At 45.0% G+C, this 19801-nt stretch overlaps 1 protein-coding gene across 1 annotated transcript in view; it reads right to left on the bottom strand.

Annotated features, from left to right (window-relative positions):
• LOC138288102 (uncharacterized) overlaps positions 1-19801 on the bottom strand; it is a 270866-nt gene that overhangs the window by 91772 nt on the left and 159293 nt on the right. Inside the window, exons 8-10 of the mRNA XM_069229334.1 lie at positions 8819-9004; positions 7616-7718; positions 7135-7276 (exon numbers count right to left, since the gene is read on the bottom strand). Coding sequence (XP_069085435.1) covers positions 7135-7276; positions 7616-7718; positions 8819-9004 — 431 coding nt within the window. The remainder of the gene's footprint in view (positions 1-7134; positions 7277-7615; positions 7719-8818; positions 9005-19801) is intronic.

The following is a 19801-nucleotide window of genomic DNA, read 5'->3' as shown; positions in this document are numbered from 1 at the left end:
TCCTCCTGCAGGAGACCCACCTACTCTGAACCAATTGCCCTATCCTAGCACGGGGGGGCTTTGACAAGGCTTTCCACGCAGGCTTCTCAAGGGGGTCCAGGGGGGTGGCCATCTTGTTCCATCGCTCACTACCCATAGTGGTCACCTCCACACAATCAGACCCACAAGGTAGATTTGTAACGGTGACCAGTATATTACACGGGTCACCGGTCAATTTCGTATGTGCATATGCTCCCCCAGCCGGCTTCGATGCCTTCTTACTAACTCTCCGCCGGACGCTTATAGACCTCCCGCAGGGACTCACACTTATCGGTGGAGACTAACTCTGTCCTGGACCCTAAAATAGACATATCCGGACCTATTTCCTCCACCCGAGCCGGGAGAGCAACCAATTTAACCGGATGGACAGCAAGCTTAGGGCTGTGTGAGGTATGGAGGACATGCCACCCCAGAACATGGCTCACCACTCCCAAGCAAGAATTGACCTTGTGTTCATGCCCGCCCTAGACATCTCTAGAGTCACTGGCACTGAGATATTACCTCAAGGAGTCTCAGACCATTCCCCAGTACGAATCCGACTAGGAGACACAGCCCCGAATCAACATCCTATGTGGTGCATGAATGCATGGTACCTACAGAATAATGATTTTACCCTTGAAATAAGGGATCACCTTACCCAGTACTTTGATCAAAATCTGGGGTCCGTACAATCCCCGGGCATAGTTTGGGCGGCATGTAAAGCCACACTAAGAGGCTACGCTAAGCACCGGGCGGGCGGACCTGCGAGACCTGCAGGTGACAGCCCTCGAATCCAAAGCCTTAGCCTGGAGCAGTCTGAGACTACCGCCGCATCAGCATCCGCTTTGAGACGTCTAACAGTGATTAGAGACGAGATAAAGCAGTTCGTGCTTGAGACTGCAAAGCACACCTGGAGGGCGTCGGCGGCTCGCGTGTACGGATGGGGTGATAAAAATGGCAAACTCCTGCACTGGTTGGCCTCGCGCCCGCTAGCCGACAGAATTATCCCAGAGGTCGCGGACGAGGCAGGTTCGGTCGCGAAGACTCCCAGTGAAATTGCTATGAGCTTCGCCTCATACTACGCCCAATTATACGCGGTGCGCCCCCGTCCGCTAACTGAAAGGGAGTCCCCCCCTTCTAGATGACATAATCCTTCCCAAAATCCCGCAGGCGACCAGGGAGATCCTGAACGAAGCCATAACCCTGGCTGAAATCACAACACCCATATCCGGACTAGCATCAGGCAAAACACCTGGACCGGACGGCTTCCCGTCTGAGCTCTACAATAGATGTGAGGACATTTTAAGCCCCCCACCTACTCAACATGTTTGACGAAGCGGAGAGGATCGGCCGTTTCCCCGCCGGAATAGACCAAGCCACAATAGTAGTGATCCCGAAGACCCAGCCACCATCAAGTGACCGCTCGGCTTATAGACCTATCTCCTTGCTGAAAGCCGAGATTAAGGTGCTCTCAACATTACTTGCTGCCAGGCTGAGGGTGGTGCTTCCCTCACTGGTACACCCAGACCAGTGCGGCTTTATGCCCTCTCGCAGCACCAGCCACCGCATTAGGAGACTGCATGTCACTCTGGCTCATTATAGCACCTTGACCGGGTCCCCCCTTGCCCTCCTTCTGATAGACTTTGAAAAAGCCTTTGACACGGTGGACTGGTCGTACCTAGAACACGTTCTAAAAAACAACGGATTTGGACCCAAATTCCGAGGCCTAGTAAAACTGCTTTACTCCAACCCAACCGCTCGTATTCAGGTAAACGGGGTGGCATCCGATTCATTCCCCATCCGTCGCAGGACCCGTCAGGGATGCCCGTTGTCCCCGTTGCTCTTTGCCCTCGCGATTGAACCATTGGCCAAACTGTTGAGAGAGGACCCACTAGTAGCAGGCTGGGCATGGCCCGTGGGCCCGGAAGACCGGGTAGCACTGTACGCAGATGATCTCCTTTACCTCTCTAACCCAGCAATGAGTTGCCCGCGAGTCCTAGAACTCCTGGACCTCTTATCACAAGCCTCGGAACTAACCCTGAACCCCAGTAAATCCCTACTGATCCCCCTACACCCGCTAGAGACTGTAAGCTGGCAAAAAAACATCCCAATCCGCCGCAATAGTTTTAAATATCTGGGGTTCACATAACTCTGCTACCCGAACTAACATGGGAACTAAACATCACACCGCTCCTTAAGAAGTCCAAGAAAGATCTTCAACGCTGGCGGAATCTACCACTCAACACGCTGGGGAGAATAGCACTATACAAAATGATGATACTCCCCAGGTTCCTATACCAGCTGCAGAACTTCCCACACCCAATCCCCCGGAAATGGTTCAACGAAATCGAGACGATGGCGCGCCAATTCCTGTGGCACGGTTCCCACCCCAAACTATCCCTTGTTACATGTCAAAGGGACATCTACGAAGGGGGACTGGGAACCTCCAACATTTACTTTTACTATCTGGCTATGCGCCTACTGGTGATTAATGATTGGCTATCGGGAGGATGGACTGACCCCGTGTACAGATTGGAACTTCAGGCGATGGGCTCTAACGGGCTTTTCAACGCTCTATACGGAGGTGCGATCCCACAAACCACTTACGGGATGGCGAGCAGCACAGAGGGCCACGGGGTGGTGGTCTCGACTAACTCATCAGACGCCTCTTTGGCAGGGGAAATGGCTAAGGGAAATCTCCACACTGGAGGGCTTCCGGAAATGGGACATTATTGGGATATCTACACTTGGCGACATCTGGGGCGATTCACAAATTCGGTCCTTTGAGGAGCTTCAGAAAATACACTCTTTAAATAACACCCAGTTTCACAAATACCTACAGCTCAGACATGCTCTACTAGTACACGTACGGCCAGGGTACAACATCCCAGAGGACAGTCCACTGGAAGCGAAGGTCATGATGGGATACCTAAACAAAGGGGGAACCTCCCAGATTTACTGCTCTATCCTCGCCAATACATCTCCCCCCCTCGAGGAACTTCGCCAGAAATGGGAGGGCTGGGTGGGTCCCATAGAGGACTAAGACTGGAGAGAAGCATTAATGGCCCCTTGAACACTGGCTATATCCACACGATTTCAGTTGCTACAAACTCTATACCTACACGCAGCCTACCTTACCCCTAAGAGACTCCACCGGGTTAATCTTCGACCCACAGATGAATGCCCCCGTTGTTCTCAACCGGGAGCAGATTTCTTTCATATGGTCTGGGCCTGCCCAATTATAGAGTCGTATTGGTGGTCATTTATGGGGGAGATCTCCGAGGTGCTACAGTCAACGGTAGAGATATCCCCGACACCACTTTTGCTGGGGGCCATGGGTGAGATAGGGCTAAACAGAGCGAATCGAACATTCCTGGGAGTGGCCTGCCTGGTGGCAAAAAGAGACATGATGTCAGAATGGAAGGCCGTAAAAGTGCCGACCCTTAACAAATGGAGACGAGGAGTGGATTGGTGTGCATGGTGCGAAAAACTGGTATACGAGACAAGAGGGTGCCCTGACAAATACAACAGAGTGTGGGGGAATTGGGAGGGTTTACTGGCCACTTGACTAACCTAAGGCAACAGAAATCTCCAAGCAACGCCCTTAAAGCAAAGATTCACCCCGGGGGTAAGGGGCACTGCTGCCTGCAATCCTAGCTCTATGTGTTTGAGGGGCCAAACCCATGCCACACGAGGTGAAGAGTATGCTGATCTCCCCCGGACACTGTAACAACAGGGGTCATTAAGACCAATAGGACCAGTAAGACGGAAGTGACAGATGATATATCTTGAGGAAAGTGTTAGGGTATTGGTATTTGTACTTATTGTTACAATGTATCTCCATTGTGTTTTACTTTTTGTTCTTCTCTAAAAATAAATAAAAAATTCTTTATAAAAAAAAAAAGCCCGGATGAACGCATGATGGAATACGGTGCTATAGATGTCTGGCAACTGCAAAACACGTGGGATAGAAAGGGTACATACACATCCTCAGTACACGAGACATGGTTTTGATTAGATTACTCACTATTAACTAGAGATTTGAAAGGCTGAGTGGAAGAGGTAAGGAAACTTCTCCGCACTTTCTCTGATCATGCCCCAGTACATCTCGCATTACATACCGGTTCGACACTAGCCAATAAACTCAAGCCCCATCGTGCTCGGATACAAATAGAGCAGATAGTTCGACCAAATGGTGAGACGTGTTACTAAACTAAATCCATCACTGAGCAATTATTCACTATTTTATGCAGCATTATATGGAGCTAGGGAGATAGCAACACCAGCAGAGATTAATCAGTACCCAGAGAATATTGCACTGACTTGGCTTTTCTACTACCCAAAGGGAATTTCTAAGTCACCCATTCACAGCTGATGAAACAAAAGTAGCCATCAAAGGCCTGCCAAATGGTAAATCCCTTGGATTAGATGAACTGCCTGGAGAGTTTTAAAAGTATGTGGACCTACTGGCCCCACATCTCCTGCAACTGTACGAGGAATCTTAAGAGTCTTCCCCCAAGACAGAGACGCACTTAGAATCATGCTCCTGAAACAAGATAATCAACCAGAACACTGCATATCATACAGGCCCATATCCCTCATCAATACGGAGACTAGAATACTCACTAAACTAATTGCTGTGCGCCTGCTTCCACTGTTATTCAACATGGTTCTGCCAGATCAAGCGGGGTTCATCCCCTCCCGATGCACCACTCACAACCTACGCACAGTCTTTGCACTACTACATCATCTAGATTCCCCTCCAAAAGGCTGCTGCAGTCCTAATATACACATCTAAGGCATTTGATTCTGTCTCCTGGCCCTACATGTTCACCATTTTGCCGCAAATGGGCATACTTATGACAACTCTTAACTGGATCCAGTTACTATACACTAAACAGGTGGCAAGGATACACGTCAAAGGTGTGTAGGGGTACCAGTCAAGGGTGCCCCTTGTCACTAATAGTATTTGCCTTTGCTGTAGAGCCATTGGCTTGCAAAATTAGGCAAAGGCATGCTGAAGCATCACTTAGATTCAGACAACGCTCCTTAGCCATCTCACTGTATGTGGATGGGATGGTGCTCTATGTACTAGACCCTGAAATCCACCTAACCACTCTCATGAGAGCATCTGTGTGGTTCGAGTGGCAGTCAGGACTTAGTATTAACTGGGATACGACTTATATATTACCTCTGACGACTAGTACGAAGGGATTTCTAATAGTAGGCTTTGCAGTGGTGTGAAGACCCCGGCGAAATATTTGGGAATATGGGTGTATAGAGACCCTGAACTTGTGATTCGGAACTAAGGCAGAGCATTACCCAAACTAGAAGGACAAACACAGCGGTGGAAACATCTGTCTTTATCACTGGCAGCTTGAATATCGATAATTAAAATGCATATTCTGCCCCAATTTCTCTACCTATTTGTGAATATACCCATACCCCTCACGCAGGACTTTTTTTTAGGAACTTGCAATCCCTGTTACTTGCTCTGACCTGGTAAACAGCCACGGATCACTTGGTGGCAACTCGCATCCCCATTTGCACAGGGTGGCTTCAATGCACTGAATTTCCATCTCTATTACCTGTGCGCGCAAGCACTGCACGCACAGCTCTGGGTGCACCCTGAAAAATACATGCCTCAACTAGCAGTGGTGCACGACACAGCACACTTAATACCACACACTTCATTGCTGTTGCATAAGCGAACAGAAGTACCGACTGGCATCATTAGTACAATAAATTGCATGCTGAAGGCGTGGAAGTAAATAGGAGCTAAGGCGACTAAAAGGCCCCTATATGCACCTGAGATGCTGATAGCATACCATCCGGAGCAGACAGTGACGCACAAGTCCAGAATCTCCTTAAAGAAGCTGGTCGCAGGACACTGGATCCTCTATTCCTGAATAACTGCTTTATTAAATTGACAATTTAATAGTTATTAGAAATTGCGTTGTTGCTAGCAAAGAGAGGGGTCGCCATTCATTTGGGGGGAGATGAACAAGTCCGACTATAACACAATGGTTTCAAGATATAGCCTACTGTAGGGACCACTTGGAGATACAAGCAGAACTACTTCCTCAGTCCTCCTGACATTGGGCCCCCATGACAGCTTATCTTCTGGTGCTGCCAGATAACAGGCATGAATGATGACTGTAACCGTCTAAAGTGTGATAAATGAACGGATAATACAAATACATGATGGAAAGGCTTATATGTAAAAGAAGTCTGTCAAATGGCAATGGGATCATGATATGCACTATGGGCATTGTTGTATGTTGTGTTAAGATGTTGTAACAAATGTTCAATAAAACATTAAATTGTTAGAAAGAAACTCAACTGATGAGAAAAAGTAAGGAGCTAGCTCTGGATCTGTGCATGAAGGCAGAGAAATAAAGGAACTGACGTCAGTGCGCATTGGTGGTTCTTATATTTGCATCCAACCATCACTACTGTGGTGGCACGAGGTTGATGCGGACCCTCAGGATCCTACTGCCGTGCAAAGGGCTATGCGGAAAAATCTTCTGGATCCAGTCTAGCACTTATGTCTATTCCAAAGGTGAGAAATCTACGCCTGGAAGTACCCATCAGAGGACAACGTTAAACAGTTTTAACCAGAAGGATTTAAGAAAATACTATTCGTAGTTACTCGCAATTTATTTTGTTAATGTGAAAAGGATAACAATGCTGAAAAACTTTACCGGTATGCACTGCATAATGCTTATTTCTGCAGACTGCTCCACTTCACCATAAAATGAGATTCAAACTTGTGCAGCATACAAAGTGCTAAGACGTGTTTTAGCAGACGTCTAGAAAGCATATTCAGTGGGCCTATACCCTAAATACACTTCACATGGTATAGCCATCATCCGAAATCAGTAGACTGAAGGACCTACCTAGTGGCACACAGGACTACTGACAAGGACACAGACCATATAGGAGCTTAACAGCAAATAATGATCACCAGACACTGGCAGCCAGCCCCATAACGCACGCCACACACCTTGCATGCTCCACAGTCAGAAGTAGAAGTCTCCAGGAGTCAGAGGGAAACATAAGTTGACAAGGGTAGAATAGTGTTGTTCATCTGCATCCTCACTTGAATTGTCTCACCTGGCAATGGCCATGCCGATGTAGTAAGAGAGAGGCATAATGGATATCAGGGAGAGGGTGAATTTGACAGGAGAGCTGGTGTACTCGTTGTGGCTATCACCGTACCCCATAACCAGGGTGACAAGCACCAGTAGCAGCAGATCTGAGTAAATACACATCAAGGAAAAACATGCCCATCACCAACATTTGCTCTATTAAATTATGGAAACATCAGCACATCAAGAGTATTGAAACACCAGTTTTCCAGAGGACTGACAATGCTGATGACCCCAAAAATCTAATCCATAAGGTAGTGAACCTCGTGACACTCCTATCACGTTAATGCTTCTGAATAACAAAAACATACAAGTTTCACATTCAATAAATCACTTATTTCAAGTCAAATACATCTGTAACACCTCATTTGATTAGCATAAAGAATCCTTCCTTGCAATAAAGTGGGGGCTATGACAGACTGTGACGAAGGTCTAGTAAAGGATACTGACTGCAAAGACATTGATGCCATCCACTGCAAACTTGTAGTAGTAAACATTGACAGCATGGTAGCAGCACAGGATGACTTCTGTCTCATAGAACACCTCCGTCTAAGAGCAAGCGAGAAATGTTTAAATGTCAGTGTGCATTCCTACCCCTCAACCAACCAATCGTCTAACCCTCCCCCCGTCCCACCCCCACCCATCCCCGCAGATCTGAAACTGAATCTACTATTTCCTCAAATGAGTCATGTCAACATCTAACTCCACACCCATGGGGCACCAGGTGCAAGCTCTCGGGCCGCCTGGCCAGCTGGAGTTTGCGTACCCACTCACTCATTAGGGCAGATGGGCCTAAAGGGAAATACACTGATTTATCAGGTAAGATGCTGCCTCCGAAAGCGTAGCTTTGTGTGCCAGTAACAGTACACCCCCACCCCGGGTAGTACAGTTACCATTCTTCCCCCTGTTTTATAGCAATGTCTTGCATGTGCAGGTGCTGCCCCAAACCCAGCAGCTTTTCAGAGTCGCAAGCTGTTCTATAAAAATCGTAATGATTGAATCTCTGGATTTGGCATCACAGTGCATTTTCATACACAATGCGGGATAAGGAACACACTTCTGCAGTGTCATAAGTCCTTATATTAATTAGCTCAGAGAAGTTGGGGCGGAAGAACAAGACGATCCATTCTTAGGCAAAACCAGACAGTTGACAAAATACAGATAGTGGATACAACATGGAAGAATGCGGTTTATGGGCAGGGGCTCATAAAACAAATTTAATGAAATAACTACAGCAACACACACATGAAAACCAGATGTATAATCCGCTCTACCATGTATATGCCTTAACAGAGCCTTCGTTTTTCACCAAAAAGTACTGTGCTTAAGTTCTTGGCTCCTTTTCACTTCCCACCTGCCCACTCCACATTCAGTATTTTTATTCATTTCCATCTCCAGAACCCCTGTGGAAGGCACATTTCTTTAGAAGAGAAAGTCAAAATATTGCCTTTTGTGATAAAATTAGCTCAAGATCTAATTTAAATATTCTCTAACTAGCTTTTATGGTTGGGAAGAGGAGGGTGACCAACCATGTCAGGATCCATGAACATCACTATACTTTATCCCTCAGGCATACATTTCTTTCCTTCGGCCAATGTCCTCCTCCCTCAAGCATGCCCTCAAGCATGCAATGTGTCAAGCTGCCTTACCCTCTTCATCTGTAGTATGTGCACCTGCTCCGGTGGCATGAGAAGAACAGTGGACACTGTGCGGGCGTTCATTTTGGAGATGGGGATGAAAAACACCAGGATCCAAGAGAAGAAGCATACCAGGCCATGACAGACAATAAGGAGCGGGAATCCCATCAGGAACCACAGGTAGGTGCTGATGCGCCACTGGGAACACAGACAACAAGAGGAAAAATGAACGATCCTGCACAGGAGAAATAATTTACCACCCTACACCATAGTATGGGGTCCAACAAGACTTCTCAATCACAAAAATAACATGTGAGAATGCATCTCTGTACTGAAATTATGCACTATATTCGATTATAACTTGGCACTTTGGCTACGCAGACATCAAAACTATGGATCCATGTGTCTGCATCAGGGACCATAATAACCATCTGGCCTTTCTCACGGCTCAGATATAGCTGTTCTCACATGACTTCCTAAAACAACAGGCCTTCACAGGAATGATCATGACTTAGGATACGTGATGTGCTTATTAAATTAGTAGGCACTCTGAATTCACTGCACTCCTCTTGGATGTTGTTGGCTTGCCATAAGAAAAATACATTTTCGGACCTCGCACAGAACATACACATAAACTTACAACCCTCCACTATGCTGCACTCATGCATAATCAGCCTCCACACTGCTCCAAACTGCAAAACACCCACTCCACTTCTTGGCTGCATTCTTTGTGCCACAATGGAAGCAAGTCTCTAAATCATCTGCACATATATGCATAGCCCTCTGACAAATTCCTGAACACCTGTTCAAATGTGGGTGGCAAGAAACCCCAAAAATGTGGCACCCCAAAATATTACCTCTAAAGAATGGTAGTTTGATGAATCTGAGGTGGTAATAAACCTCAGTTTCATGATGTATTGCGCCTTCGAGGTAGTGCACACTCTAACGCATCTCAAAACAGTTAAGTAAGAGGGCCCACTCAATAACCAAGTTCAAGTAATCTGAATAATTTAAGAGAACTGGACCATGCCCTTTTTGAAGGTCCTCCCCGTACTTTTTGCCTCCTTGCTCCTATTTTTTTCTGACCGGTTTTTGTTGGCTCTAGGACTCTAGCACTGGTTAGCAGTGGTGAAGTGGCCAAACTGCATATCCTCTCTGTCTAAATTGTATTGGTGATTGGTTTATCCATGATTGGCATTTCTGATTTATCAGTAAGTCTCTAGTATAGTTCACCAGAGGTGCCCAGGGCCTGTAAATCAAATGCTACTAGTGGGCCTGCAGCATTGATTATGCCACCCACATGAGCATCCCTGTAAACCTGTCTCAGATCTGTCATTGTAGTGTCTGTGTGTGCAGTCTTGCACCGCCAATTCGACCTGGCAAGTGTACCCACTTGCCAGGCCCAAACCGTCCCTTTTACTACATGTAAGTCACCCCTAAAGTAGGCCAAAGGCAGCCCCACGGCCAGGTGCAGTGTGGTTAAAGGGTAGGACATGTACTTGTGTGTTTTACATGTACTAGTAGTGAAATGCTGCCAAATTCGTTTTTCACTATTGCAAGGCCTATCTCTCCCATAGGTTGAGATGGGGATTGCCTTTAAATACCCTTTAAGTGTGATTTCCCATTGGTAGCAAAGAGAGATATGGAGTTTGGGGGTCTCTAAACTCACAATTTAAAAATACATCTTTTGGTAAAGTTGGTTTTTAGATTGCCTGTTTGAAAATGCCACTTCAGAAAGCGGGCAGCTTCTTGCTTAACCATTCTGTGCCTATGCTTGGCTGCTGAATCATCCACGTCTGGGTCAGACTGACAGTTGGGCTGCTTGTGAATTCACTCTAGACAATGACACAAAGAGCTGAGGTGTGTCCTGCATATCCTGATGAGTCTTCCTGGGCTAGAGTGGGAGGGAGGAGCTGACACCTGCACTTGAAAGGGCTGTGCCCCACCCTCACAATACAGTCTCCAACCCTCTAGAGTGTGGCTGGGGCAGGGCAAGGAAGAGGCAAGGTCTTGTGCACTACAAAGACTTTCCTTTGAAGTTTGCTACTTCAAAGACAGATATGAATATAAGTATTGGACTGCTGACCCCACAATTTTAGATTACTTCGGTATCAAGAGGAACCCCTGCCAAGGAGAAGAGCTGAAGAGTTGTGAGGAAGAGTACTGCCTCTTTGCTGTGTGTGTTCTGCTGGCCTGGCCTGCAGTTGCTGCTTCTACCTTAAAGAGGACAAAGACTGGACTTTGCTGTTTATCCGGATTGTAAAGTTTCTCCAAGGGCTTGGACTGAGCTTGCTTGTCCAGAAATCAACACATCCTTTCCCTGCAAGGAAAGAATCGAAGCATCGCTTACCTGGCAGACAAAGAATCGGCACATGGCCTCACTTGGGAGTAGGGAATCAACGCATTGCTTGCTTTTCTGACACACGCTCACCCCTGTGGCTTTATTCTTGACGCATACCAGGTACTTTGTGCTAAAAACGCATCCACTGATTCCTATGGATTAAGACGCTTTTTACTATAAAATTTGATATATTTACTTGTGTATGTTGGATTTTGGTTGTTTTGGTCTTGTTTGATTTAGATAGATAAATACTGGCTATTTTTCAAAGCAGTGTGGAGTCTTTTTGTGCTGTTTTCACTTTGTTACTGTATGTGTCTGTGCAAATAGTTTACACATTACCTGTGAGATAAGCCTGGCTGCTTGTGCCAAGCTACCATGGGAGCGAGCAGGGGTTATCCTAGCTCTGTCTCTCCCTTACCTTGACTAGAGTGAGGGTCCCTACTTGGACAGGGTGTAAACTGACTGCCAACTAGAGACCCCATTTCTAACAAAGGATTTTATTACATAATTCAAACGATGTGGTATAGAATATTAGTCATGAAAGCTCTCATCAAATAGAGCATTACTGAGAATCAATAATATTCTAAATCCCAACTGGGCAGCAAAATCAACAGAAAAATTAACAGCAGGGTTTACATTCACTATTTTTGCATAATCGATCACTAAAACTGCTAGATCATTGTGGTATGATCAGAAATGTTACATTAACAGCAAATCAGAGCACAGTTTATTAAAAGTCATACTGAATTGCACCTAATCACTATCCCACTACGTGAATATGGATTTTGCACACACTATGCTAATATCATCTAGACGGCAGAACAAAGCGGCTGCACAAACAGCAGCAAACCATTATGAATGCATAGGGCACAGTGATCTAGCAGACACACCCTGAAGATTTTTACAGTTTGTGACTAAACTAAGGAAATCTTTATCAAGTACAGCACAAAACAGTATCAATCGAGTTAAACAAGACTCTGCTTAACTGTGCACTGGAGAAATAATGAACAGTAAAGGAAAAAGGGGGAGACATAACTTTTGGAAAATAAGGCTGCTAGCCTAAACTGTGGCCTAGTTAACATTAAATCAGGAAAACTTAATTCATCATGTCATAGGAAATTCATTTTGAAAGGCAGTACCACTACACCAGTGTACACATGTAAAATCAATAGTAAACTACATTTTGCATGTTTTTAATAATGTACAAAAACATAAATGCAAACAAAATCCTTAGTAGCAGCCTCTACACTGATGCCTCCCTCCTATCCTACAACTTCATGCCTAACACCATCTCTACACCATTTCATCCACCATGCCTCTCCCCACAAAGCAGCCACAATATTTACCAGAACCATACTTTGTTTTACCCTTGACTTACACCAACACCCTTCTCATTGGTTACCTTACCCACAAAAGCAAGGTTACAACACCTTGAGGGAAGCACTAGTGACAGGAATACACTACATAAACAATAACAAGTGGACTACTACTTCACATAGGCGAATCCTGCACCCAGCCAGATCCAAGCTCATCAATTTGCACCCTCCTCCATGTAAGAAACTGGGGTACAAGTAATGCATTCACAATTATCTCCTCAGTGGGAACCAAGCACCCCATTGTAGCACTTGACTCTCTAAGGGTAACAAAGCAGAAAAGTCCAAGGCCTACTCAGAGGAAGCGGTCTGGGTTAGAAATCACCATTCCCTGGCACGTAGGAATGGCACTCAATAAACAATTGTCCAGTCAGTGCTTTTTCTTTGCAAAAAAGAAATGTATATTACCCACACACACCACTAAATACTAGACATTAATTCAGAAATGTATGAATAAGGCAGGCGTAAATACCTTTGGCGACATTCTAAAGTCCCTTTTGACCCCCTGTGGGTCACAATCCTCCAAATCACAATACTGCTCCTACATCAGACAGATCATCCCAATATGGGGGAGATCATTTTCAGTAACACAGGCTTACTGACTTATTCAGGGAGTCACCACACCAATGTATCAAGCAAAACTATTGCCTTTTGTCAGGGGTCATCATATTAAAAAGCCAATAACTACAGGTTAAGATTCTTATCACTAGAACCAGTAACCACCCCATCATTATGTCAATACATGCATTGCAAAGTTTAGCAAAACTCATTAACAGCATATGTTCAATAAAGCATTTAAAATCACAACATGTTGTCGGCATGTTTCTTGTACCACTTCAGACCACATAGAATGCAGCCAATAGGTGATAGGGCCAACCACTAGAGGTCCCTGCGCTCCTAAGTTGTAGAGCAATAGCACTAGCCCAAACTGCTTCAACACAAAAAGGTATACAGATTGGGGTCATGCATTTAATCGTAACTTAGGACAACTTTGCAAATACTTTGGAAGCGAGGGGCTACTGTACACCCTGTAGCTCCCATTACACTTAAGAATTATGTAGGTGGTGCCCCTGCCCTTTTTGATACAACCACAAGGCCAAAAACATCAGCAATTACAAACCCAACAGGGCATTATGGGGTCATCTCCCTCCTTGGAGAAGTGACATTTTTATTAGTAGCTTTGCTCATGGTTGCTTTTGATTCACAGTGATTTGTGACCCACATCTCCCTTTGTTTTCCTTCTTTTTCTTAACTGGGTTGCCGCTCCCACTTGGGACACTAAAGCAAGTTTCACGGTGAGGCTTTTTTTTGGGCAGGGGGACGGGTGCAAGTCCCTGCAGCTCAGGCCGCCTCTCCAGACACCCTTAACCTTAGGTGCCAGCTACATCCTTTCCTGCTCTTGCTAAGCAGGCAAAGCCTTCATGCTTTTTTTTTCCAGGCCGTGGTAAGAGCATCACTGTCACGTGCCCATGAGAAGAGCAGGCAGAGGAGTAGACCACCCCCAACTTCCAAAAACACAATCACAGGGTTGGAGTTCAACCCGTCCATCCTTATTGGCACTTAGGCATCAGGGGAATAGAGTCCCAGGATCGAATGTGTGCGCGAGGAACTCCACGCCTGCCCCTCTCCCCATAAAAATTCAAACCATCCCTGCACAACTCCCCAGGCACTGGCATGCCCTGGGTTTTCTTTGGAATGTGCAGACGAGTCCCACATGCTCTATTGCTTCAGCAGAAGTCAAAGATAGATCAAATCCTTTCCTCATGCATATTTCAGGCCCAGTTGGGCCGATTTTGATGATCTTGTGGTCACTTTGCTCCCGGAGCACATTTTCTGGGGAGCTGCTTTCAGTGGCTCCTGGGGAACACTTTGTGGGGAGCTGGTTTCACTGGCTCCCTGCACCAGCGTTTCTCCTTTGCCTGTCTCCTGGTGCACCTCTAACTTGGCTGAGGCACAGAAGTCCAAGACTTCCATCAACTGGTCCTCAGGCGGTCAGTCTCACAGGCCCTGGAGGGTCCCACTAGTCCTGGGGTCAGCTGCAGACAGTCTTTAGTCCATCTGTCCAGAGTGTTGCCACCATCCAAGTCCAGGGTGTAACTCCTGGTCTTTCTCTTTTGCAAATGGTTATAAATTCTAGATGCCAGGTACCCATGGCCAATCTAATGATGCCACCTCATCTCTCCATCCCCGTTTCAACTCTCCTGCATTCTGGGACAATCTATTATGGCGCTGTCAAGTGGTCTATAAGAAGAGCCCCCTAGGGGCCTCAACTCTATCCCTGACATCACTTCCAGGGAATTTCCCAAAAACATCTTCAAAGGGAGCCCTTCCTGGGTTGGCTCCAAATGTTTGGCCTTCATCCTTTGTTCAGTTCGCCTGGGCTGTCTCAACCACAGCGCAGTTTGACAGAATTACCAGATGCAAAATCACAACCCCTTCCTCCTAAGGAGCTGAGAGAAGCACTGATAATTGCTCTGTTTGTGTGGGGAGGCCTTTAAGACTAGCAGTGGGACAAAAGGCCTGGAGGCTTATTCTGAGATGAGCCAGGGAAATATGACAATTCTGGACAGCCCATAAGATGTACTAGTATGTTTTTGGGACCTGCATTATCAAACTCTGCATGCATGTTCCACCCCAGTTTCACGCCTCACTGTCCCTCTGCTGGCATGAGTGGAGTGAAAAAGCAATTTAATACAGATATCCCCTAAGTGTATAATAAGGTTACACTATAGATAACTCGATAAACCCAGAGTGCCCACTAATACTGAACAAGATTAACTCTGGTCAACATCTGTCCTTGCAGCGTCCCTTATGTGCCAGGCTACCCGAGTGCAATCACTAGGCTGCGCATAATGACAGTCTCACACACACAGCCCACACACCTGTGCACACGTGTTCATGTATAACCAGCCCAGTTCCCCTCGCCCTAGATAAATATTTTGGCACGCTGGTCTTTAGTACGGAAAGAACTACATTACTGAAGCAAAAGAAGTTTGTTTCTTCTGAAAAGGACAAGTCCAACCCCCCAAACAACTCCTACACTAGAAGGCACGTTTCATAATAGAGGTACTTCCCTCACCAGCATCAAAATAGTGCAGGACAGGCTCACCCTGAGCTCTTTATTTTGGGACAGCTCGAGATCCAGGATGGAGGCTGCAAAAAAGGATCAAAGCCTGAAAGTCCTGGACTTATCACCAGGACGGAAGGGCTCGGAAATTTACAGTGTCTACAAGAGCTCAGATACAAAACGCCTCTGCATAGTAATCAATTGTGATTTTGATTTGCTCATCTAGAACACCAAAAATGTAAAATGGTTTACAGTCATCTGGAGGTCTGCAACTGACTGAAGAGTCTGCCTTCAACAGCCAGTTATCAAGGTAGGGGACAACTGGTATACCCAATTCCAAAGATGGGCAGCAACTGCCACCATAGTTTCCTTGAACACCTGAGGGGCGCTGGTAAGGTCAAAGGGCAGAGCGCAATCTAAAAGTTCTCGGGGCCTACCTTGAACCTCAGATGACATCTATGGGACTGCAGGACAGGCATATGAAAGTAGGTGTCCTGCAGGTCCAAGGTAACCAATCACCTTGGATCCAGGGAAAAGAGAACTTAGGCTAGTAGGAGCATTTTTAATTTGTCCTTCCACAGGAAGCCATTCATAAAGCAAACATCTAAAATAGGACAAAGGCCTCCACCCTTCTTCAGCATGGGAAATAGCAGGTTAAACTCGTACCCACTTCCAAGAGTGGCAAAGTCTTAATGGTCCCTTTGGCCGCAAGGCCTGCAGTTCTTGCAGGAAGATGGAGAGATGGGAAGAAAGCTATTCTGATGTGGGAGGAAGGTGCGTGGGTCGGAGAATACAAGGATGGGTGGTAACCTGCTATGTCATACTATATTCTATTGAGGAAACTAATGCAAACCTTCTGTGATTATTTATTAAGCCTGGGAGATATGATGTTTAATGACAAGCAGAGTCTGCTAGGAAGGGAAAAAATGCAGAGAGGACAACAGTGGGTACAAAATATGGTATCCAACAGGGTGGGATGATATGAAGGAGGAACCCAGAGGGAGTAGAAAACAACAACAGAAGGCGTGTACTCCTAGAGTTAGACCTAGAGCAGAGGGGGGAAAAAAGCCTGGTAAATGCTATAAAGGCAGGTACCTCTATATTCCAAAGATTTAGAGAGGCTCAGGGGAGGAGGTAATTTCTCTATGGGTATACCTAGAGCCTGACCTAGAAAACAGGCAAAGAAAAATACAAGGGAAGCTAAATCCTTTAAACAGATCCCGGCTTATTGAGCTATTCTCCTCCTGTCCAAGTCTCCATGCAATTTCCACAACGGATTTTAAACAAGTGGGCTTATTGGAAAACAGATGTGGCGAGGAGATAACAAAAATTTGGCTGCTCTCCAGTCTTGTCAGAAATACCCTTCTTATGGCACAGACTGAGCTAAAGTCCCAGAGGATGAAAATAGTCAGGGTAATGGAAGCAGATTAGCTTGCTCCCCTAGGTCGGGTCTTCTTGCAATGTCATGGTGATCTTCAGACAAACCACGTTAATTGGGATTCATAGTGGACTCACTCTAGATATAGGAACATAATGGAAACCAGAGAAGGTAGACTCCAGGTTACCTTAGCAGAAGGAGAAACATATAGATGCATTTCCTTTGATCAAAACAGGTGATTGTCCAGATTAGGATGAGGATGTGCGCAAGTGTGTTGACCTAAGTAATGTGGACTAGGGAAGGGTATTGCTGCATAGCAGTACCTTGCTCTCCTGGAACACTTATGGCTTAAATAATTTAAATAAGTTGTAGATTTTTAGAGAAATAACTGAGCAGTATTCAATTTTATGTTTCCAGGAGACTTGGCTGTTCAGTAAACCCCCACTGACTGAAAGGTTTCTGGAAGTTCACCGGAAGGCGTTAGATAGGACAACATGGTAGCTGTTAACTTTGGTCTCCTCCAAAATCGCCTCTATGATATGGAAGTTGAGATGCATTGCAAGTGGATCCTTCCCTGTGGTATAAAGCTGTTAAATGCAAGCAAGGGTAATGAATGTATCATCATCATTAATATTTATATTCATGCAAGCAGTATTCAATCATAACAGAAACATGGGATGGTTTAAAGAAGATGTAATTAGTATAGGCGAGCTGTACCCACAACATTTGTTTATACTAATGGGACTTCAAATCATAAATTGTTTTCTGAGATGGTGGATGAAAGATACAAGGATTTGTTATCCGCTTTCAATATCAAATGTGCTCACTTCTTGGCAGAAGCAACAGGAAGGGATGTTACCCTGTTAGATTTTCTTACTTCAAGTGGCCTTGTGAGCTTACATGGTTCTATGTCAGCAGATATACCAGCAAGGAAAACTTTTCAGTACTATAATCAGAACAGCCCTGTAGGCTACGTGTTTGTGCAAGCAAGGGTCTTTGATATAATTAGGAAATATGAGGTTCTACAAATGGAGAGTAGTGATCATTACCCTTTACGGACAATCCTTGATCTGGTAATAACCCCACAATAGTTGAAGGGTGCTCCCCATAAAAATCAGATATTCGAAACTCCAAAGAACGAAAATCTCTGAGAAGCATTTAAGTTTACTTACAGCCATCCATTACAAATATAGGGATCCATTATCTAGGGAGGTACCCCGTGAAATTTTCGCATGGCATAAGGGAATAATAAAAGAATTTGTGGCATGCCTAAAGACGTAATTGACATTTAAAAATAATATACAGGATAAAATTAAATCTTACTGAGACAATGGAGTCTAAAAATACAAAGAAATTCTGAAGGTTGGTATAGAGGGGGATAGGAAACTCTCAGTGGAAATTGACTGGTTCGGTGGGTGAGTACGCTTGGATAGAATTCCTGGAGGAGACTTATAGTAAAGATGTTGCACTTACCCATTACCTGACACGACTTTTTGTACAAGGGAGAAACAAAAGGAGAGGTTTTTCAGTACCAGCAGTTAAGAAAACAATAGAGATGTTAAAACTCACTAGGGCAGCAGGACCAGATAACTTATCGGCAGTAATAATAAAAACAAACATAACCTGGTGGACCACCTTGTTCTAGCTCCTTTTTCAGGAACTCCTGTCAACAGGAAGATTGCCTGATAGTTGGAAGGTGGCAATAATCAAACATATATATATATATATATAAAAAAAAGGCAAGCACACCCACCCTGGAAACTATCAACAAATACATTTGTTAGATGCAAGTGGGAAGGTCTTCTCAAAAACCCTTTAGAGGATGTTGAGGAATTGGGCATTAACACACAAATTATCCCTCAAGAGCAAGGAGGTTTAAGGAGGTGTGGGGGAGGGAGAATCCTTTGACAAACTATTACTGTTTTAGTTTATGTGCCATTGATAGGAAATCAATTTAGCAGTGTGGAGGACTGTATTGTTGTTTTGTCGGTTTTAGTTCTGCATTCAATTCTGTTGATCAGGATTTGTTATTGGAAGTATCAAAGAATATTCAAATTCCCGATGATTTATTATCAATTTTACAAGAACTCCACAAGGATAACTGGGTCCGGGTAGAAGAGGATAGATATAAGAAATGGTTTGAGACGGATGCGTTTAGGCACCTACCCTCTTCTCCCTATACTAGGCTGATCTTCCTAAAATACTCCATCAATCAAATAGCTTTGGCCCTAAAATGAATGGTATGTACGCTATTTGTCTCTTACACGCGGACGTCTTAGTAATATTCGATTTGACAGAAATCAGCCTCTAGATAAAACTGGATGTATTCTCAGTTTATTGCAAGAAGAAAAAGTTAAAATGAATATGGAAAAAATCTAAGTACTCCCAATTGGGAAAAAGACCATAAGATCGGGGTGGTTAATAAACAAAGACAAAATAGAGATATTTAAGAAATTCCAGTATTTAGGGATGCGGTTCTCCCTTGGCTTACGTTGGAAGGATCACTTAGCCTCTATACAAGCTAGGGCACTCTCTTACGTGGGTAGCCTGAAAGAGATTGATAAACTATATACTTGCACCTCCCTGTGCTGGCAGGGTATGATAATGCCTCAATTCCCGTATGGCACAGAGGTGGTCAGCATCAGAGGAAAAAAAAAAGTTGAAATGTTGATGAAGGAAGGTGCTTCAAATCTTTCCTTACCTTTCCATTGTGTACAATGGTGCAGGCAGTTAGAGTTGAGATGTGCCAGACAGGCTGAACTCACTTAGTGCATGCAGGGATAATAAAATGTTGGATACAACTAGATTGTGAGGAGGATTCCATCATTTCACAGCA

This window comes from Pleurodeles waltl, chromosome 4_1 (genome assembly GCF_031143425.1).
Source record: "Pleurodeles waltl isolate 20211129_DDA chromosome 4_1, aPleWal1.hap1.20221129, whole genome shotgun sequence".
In the NCBI taxonomy this organism is placed as follows: domain Eukaryota; kingdom Metazoa; phylum Chordata; class Amphibia; order Caudata; family Salamandridae; genus Pleurodeles; species Pleurodeles waltl.
This window is presented reverse-complemented; position numbering and strand designations above follow the sequence as displayed.